The sequence below is a fragment of the Cnephaeus nilssonii genome (assembly GCF_951640355.1).
Source record: "Cnephaeus nilssonii genome assembly, chromosome: 6".
NCBI lineage: Eukaryota > Metazoa > Chordata > Mammalia > Chiroptera > Vespertilionidae > Cnephaeus > Cnephaeus nilssonii.
Window position 1 is genome coordinate 5,471,418 of NC_137077.1, and position 5,646 is coordinate 5,477,063.

The following is a 5,646-nucleotide window of genomic DNA, read 5'->3' on the forward strand; positions in this document are numbered from 1 at the left end:
ATCCTCACAGCAGCCCTGTGAGATGGTGCAGGTGGCAGCCAGGCAGTGCCTCCAGAGCCCTGAGCTTGCCCACCCCGTTCAAGTGAGAGGCGCTGTGGCCTGGCAGTGGTGAGGGTGCAGAGATGAGAGACGTGTGTGTGGGGGGGAGCACTGATGGGCTTCAGTGGTGAACTGGAGGGAGAGGGAGACATGGAGAAGGGAGCCCAGTTTCTAGAAGGGAGCCCAGAAGTTCTCACATTTTTTGGCCTAACAACTTCTTTACACTCTTTTAAAAGTTTCAGGATCCCAAAGAGCTTTTGTGTATGTTAATATCTATTGCTATTTGCCATATTAGAAACTAAAACTGCCTTAACTGGTTTGGCTCAGTGGATAGAGCATAGGCCTACAGACTGAAGGGTCCCAGGTTCAATTCCGGTCACGGGCATGTACCTTGGTTGCAGGCACATCCCCAGTAGGGAGTGTGCAGGAGGCAGCTGATGGATGTTTCTCTCCCATGGATGTTTCTGACTCTCTATCCCTCTCCCTTCCTCTCTGTAGAAAATCAATAAAATATACTTTTAAAAAAACTAAAACTAAGAAAACTTTTAAATGTTTACCAATTCATTTAAAATAACAAACTCATTGCATGTTGACATAAATAACATATTTTTATGAAAATGTTTTTTCCCCAAACAAAACTGTGAAAACAATATTGTTTTGCATTTTTGCATATGTCTTTAAAGGAAGACAGCTGAATTCTCATGCCGCACTCAATCTGTGCGATATGTTGCTTTGGTTGAAATATATTTTAAAATCCAACTCAACAGTCTCCTTTTTTGTAAAAATTGAGAATACTCACACTGCGCTCGACCACGCCCCCTCAGAGTTTGGATCTACTTGGTTAGGCTGTAAACGGTTTCCGGAAGGGGGCGTGGCCTGGCGCCCAAAGGGGTAGTTGGCTGGGATTGGACAAGTAATGCGTCTGTCTGCACGCTGTCCCCGCCTCCGACCCCGCCCCTGTTCCCTCTCAGTAGTAAACCATGACGCATGCGTCCTAAGGAAGGTGAGCACTTCCGCCCGCTCACCCCGACATTCGGATTTCCGCTGGGACAACTAGGGCGGCCAGGACGGAAGTAGCGTGGGGCGTGGGGGCGGGGCCAAGTGCAACAATGTCCGCGGCCTTGCTGCGCAGAGGCCTGGAGCTGCTGGGGGCGCCCGAGGGTGAGGAGAGCCTGCCCGGAGACTTCCCGCGCGGGCCGGGGCGGCGGGGCCCGGGGGCGGGAGCCCGGAGGGTGCGGAACGGTTCTGTCCGGCCTTATCCCCGGTGGGATGGGAGCCCTGCGCGCTCTCCGACCCGGGTCCGTTCCTCTCTTTCCCTACAGCCCCCCAGGCCGCGCCAGGCCAGGCCAAGCCGAGCGGGGCTCCGGGGAAGCAGGCCGCGAAGGCGAAGGCGAAGGCAAAGGCGACCCAGGCCGGGAAACTGCGGAACTCGGCCAAAGGAAAAGTGCCCAAGTCGGCGCTGGGTAAGATCGGGAAGGGGCCGGGCTGTGCCCTGGAGGAAGGGGACCGTGAGGCCGGGCTTGAAACGCATGTCAGGCAGCCCTAGAGCACCTACTGTGAGCCGTGCGCAGAGCGGAGTCCTGGGGAAACGGAGTGAAGGAAACACAGGTCCCAGGGCGCACGGTCTACAGCCCCGTGGGGAGAGAGGCTGCAAAGAGTTTCAGAATCAACCAAGTGTGAGGAGGGTTCTGAAGGTTTGTGCTCTGAGAGGGACTTCGAATAAAACTAAATCAGACTTCTGAGGGAGCGACATTTAAGCCCAGATCTGAAGGAAGAATAGAGCGAACCACGGGGAAGAGTATTCTGGAGAGAATGGCATATGCAGAGTCAGAAGTTTGCTGCCTTTGACAATTTGGAAGAAAGAAGCCTGGTGAAGGTGACATGTAGTGAACGAGGTCAGAGATGATGGAGCATGTAACCAGGTACTAGTCGGTGTGCCAGGTGCTAAGCCCTGTGCAAACGTTCACTCGTGTAATCCTCACAGCAGCCCTGTGAGATGGTGCAGGTGGCAGCCAGGCAGTGCCTCCAGAGCCCTGCGCTTGCCCACCCCGTTCAAGTGAGAGGCGCTGTGGCCTGGCAGTGGTGAGGGTGCAGAGATGAGAGACGTGTGTGTGGCGGGGCGGGGCACTGATGGGCTTCAGTGGTGAACTGGAGGGAGAGGGAGACATGGAGAAGGGAGCCCAGTTTCTAGAGCATGGTGGGCGATGTGGTGCCACTTAAGGAGATACAGACTTGGGGAGGGGCAGGTATGGGAAGGATGGTGGGAGGGAGGATATGTGCCAGGAGTTGGTGAGTTCCTAGAGTCTCTGAACCTGGGTCTGTTGCATAAAAAGTGTTCCAAGTGTTTGTTCAAAGAACTATGAAATCCAGGGAGGAAACAGCCCCAGCAAAAGTGTGGAGGCAGAAAAGTGAGGCCCATTTGAGCAACAGTGATGTGTGAAGGGCATAGGACACAGGTGGCCCCATCCAGCCCAGACCTTGTCCCATAATCCTACATAATAAAGAGGTGATATGCAAATTGACCCTCGCACCCTCACATCACAAGATGGCCACCCCCACGTCCTCACAAGATGGGGGCGACCAGGCCTGCAGGAGGGCAGTTGGGGGTGACCAGGCCTGCAGGGGAGGGCAGTTGGGGGCAATCAGGCCAGCAGGGGAGCGGTTAGGGGCAATCAGGCAGCCAGGCAGGCGAGGGGTTAGGAGCCAGCAGTCCCAGATTGTGAGAGGGATGCCCCAGATTGGAGAGGGTGCAGACTGGGCTGAGGGACACATCGTGCGCCTCCCCCCCCCCCCCAGTGCACGAATTTTGTGCACCGGGCCTCTAGTTGGTACATAATTGACTGGTGAGGGGACTCACAGGCCTCAATGGCCACTCTGAAAAACACCTCCGTGGCTGCCGCTTCTGGAAACTACATCTCTTGCCTGAATTATTGTGAAAGCCTCCTAACTGGTGTCTCACCTCCACTCCCCCCTCCGCAAAACAGCCAAAGTGGTCCTACAAGATGGTGCCGGACCTTTCTCTTCTCTGCCCTACACCTTCTTGTAAAGGCCCGAGTTCTCAGGGTGCCTAATGAGGCCCACCCCTTCTACTGCCCTCTCCTCCCCTTCCAGCCATTTTTCACACCTCTGCTTCAGGGCTTTCGCACCGGCTGTTTCCTCTGTCTAGAATGATCTTCCCCCAGATACTACACTCTCCCTTGAGTCTTTGCTCAAACATCATTTCATTGAGGCTTTTTCATGTGAGGGTTAAAAAAATAAAATGTTAGCCTTTGGCCCGTGTGGCTCAGTTATTAAAGCTTCAGCCCGTGGGCTGAAGGGTCACCGATTTGATTCCCAGTCAAGGGCACATACCTGGGTTGCAGGTTTGATCCCCGGCCCCCAGTGGGGGTGAGTGAGGAAGGCAACCAATTGATGTGTGCCTCTCACATCTGTGTTTCTCTCTCCCACTCCCTCTCCCCCTTTCTCTCAAATCAATCAATAAAAAAAGAATGAGCCCCCCCGTCTTTGATTCCTGTTTACTATTCTGTTTTTCTCCATAAAATGTATCACCTTCTAAATGCTGCTTACCACCTCTCTTCCTACTGGCATGTATGCTCCATGCGGCAGGAGGTTTTGCCTGTCGGTGTCCTGCTGTGTGCTCTGCACCCAGAACAGTGCCTGACACACAGTTAAGCACTTGGGACATATTTGTTGCATAAGTCACTTGAGCATCTGGGAGCCGAGGTCTTTCAGCAGGATCTGTGTGGAGAGTGGATTTGACAGAAAAGAGCCCAGGCTGTTACAGTAATTGAGGGAAGGGACAACAAGGCCTTTGGCAAGGCTGGGGGGGGGGGGGGGGGATAATGGGGAGATATCAAGAGGGGCCTAGAAGGCTTCCAGGGAGTGCATCTGAAATTATGCCGCCCTGCCTACCATCCACAGCCGAGTTCCAGAAGCGAGAGCGTCGAGGCTACCTTGGAGTGAACCTGACGTTTATGACCAGTGCGAGAAGCACCGTGCCCGAGTCCGTCACCCAGCAGGTGCGTCAGGGGTGGCTATGAGAAGGAAGCTGGGGGGAGAGCTGAGGATGTTCCTGGGGATCCCAGCCCTAGCATAGGGTGGAGTTTGGGCCACCTCCCACATTCCTATATTGCTGTGCTGTGGGGGAGTCCCCCCCTGAGGGGCTAAGACAGTGGTCGGCAAACTCATTAGTCAACAGAGCCAAATATCAACAGTACAACGATTGAAATTTCTTTTGAGAGCCAAATTTTTTAAACTTAAACTTCTTCTAACACCACTTCTTCACAATAGACTCGCCCAGGCCGTGGTATTTTGTGGAAGAGCCACACTCCAGGGGCCAAAGAGCCGCATGTGGCTCGCGAGCCGCAGTTTGCCGACCACGGGGCTAAGAGCATACCAGGGGAGGGGGCAGCACTTGGCCAACTGTACCAGGTTGTACAGCTCCCTCATGTCCTGACTCCTGCACACCCCCAGATTCTGCGCCAGAATCGGGGCCGCAAGGCCTGTGACCGGCCTGTGGCCAAGAAGAAGAAGAAGAAGGCTGAAGGCACTGTGTTCACAGAGGAGGACTTCCAGAAGTTCCAGCAGGAATACTTCGGCAGCTAGGCCCCTGGAGGCCCAGTGGGAGAGGCTTGGGCTCAGCTTCCTCCTTTGACCTCGCAGCCACTGCTGGGCCTGGCACCTTGCCATGCAGAGGGGGCCAGGCTGACCCTCGGAAGCCCTGGAGCTGAAGCCAGGGGCAGGGTGGAGTGGAGCTGGCAGCTGGAAGCCTTCGGGAGCATTTAAATTCTGATGGAGGGGAAACCCGCAGGCGTGGGAGGAGCTACCTACCTGCCAAAAAGGAACCTTTCTGACTGTTTGCTTTGGCCCAAGTAGGACCTCTTGGCTGTTTGCTGTGGAGAGGCCAGCTACTGGGCCCTCGGGGGCCACACCTCCAGGAGCAGGGGGCGGGCTGCTGGGTATGCTTCCGGGTTCCAATAAATATGGGCTCGAGCTGGGTGTGCGCTGCTGGTCTGACCCATGAGGCCTCTCCTCTCCTGTGGCACCAGAGCCTTCCCTCCCTTCCCCACCTCCCAGTGTGGTTCTTGGCGATCCAGGGCAGAAGTCCTCCAGTTCAGCCCCAGTGCAGGCTGCCACCCCGAGTTCACACAGCATCTGCTGGCACAGCCCAGAGGGCCCTCCCCTGGGGGTGGCGCCCACAGCTGCCAGAGGCTTTGATCCAGGGTCTGGGGGGGAGGGAGTGCTGCCAGGCTGTCACCAAGCCCAAGTCCTGTGCTCACATGTGGGGGAGGGGCGGGGGGAGAGCGTGGGGAATGTGTCAGAGTTGGGGGACTGGTGGGGCGATTCAGGAGGCAACTGCAAGCAACAGGGCTTCACACTCAGGTCTGCCTGAGCACCAAGGTAGGGGCTTGGACCCCTTGCAGCCGGCACGGTGTTGGGCACCAGCATTGCCTTCAGCGTGGCAAGGACAAGTCCTGGAAGCCAGGGGCCCCTTGGAGTTGGGGGCCTTCCAGAGAAGAGGGCCCTGGGCACCTTCAGGCAGCTCTTCTACCTCTTCCCCCTCCCCCAAAGGGCTTCATAGGTCGTGGCCTTGTCGCTTCTGAAGGG

At 56.0% G+C, this 5,646-nt stretch overlaps 1 protein-coding gene across 1 annotated transcript; it reads left to right on the forward strand.

The window, feature by feature from the left end:
* The first annotated feature begins 1,078 nt into the window (after positions 1 to 1,078).
* Positions 1,079 to 5,070, forward strand: RPS19BP1 (ribosomal protein S19 binding protein 1). The gene is made up of 4 exons (XM_079773690.1): positions 1,079 to 1,200; positions 1,362 to 1,502; positions 3,961 to 4,058; positions 4,513 to 5,070. Exons 1-4 carry the CDS (start codon positions 1,149 to 1,151, stop codon positions 4,642 to 4,644), a joined length of 423 nt encoding a protein of 140 aa, XP_079629816.1. The 5' UTR covers positions 1,079 to 1,148; the 3' UTR covers positions 4,645 to 5,070.
* Positions 5,071 to 5,646: the final 576 nt, after the last annotated feature.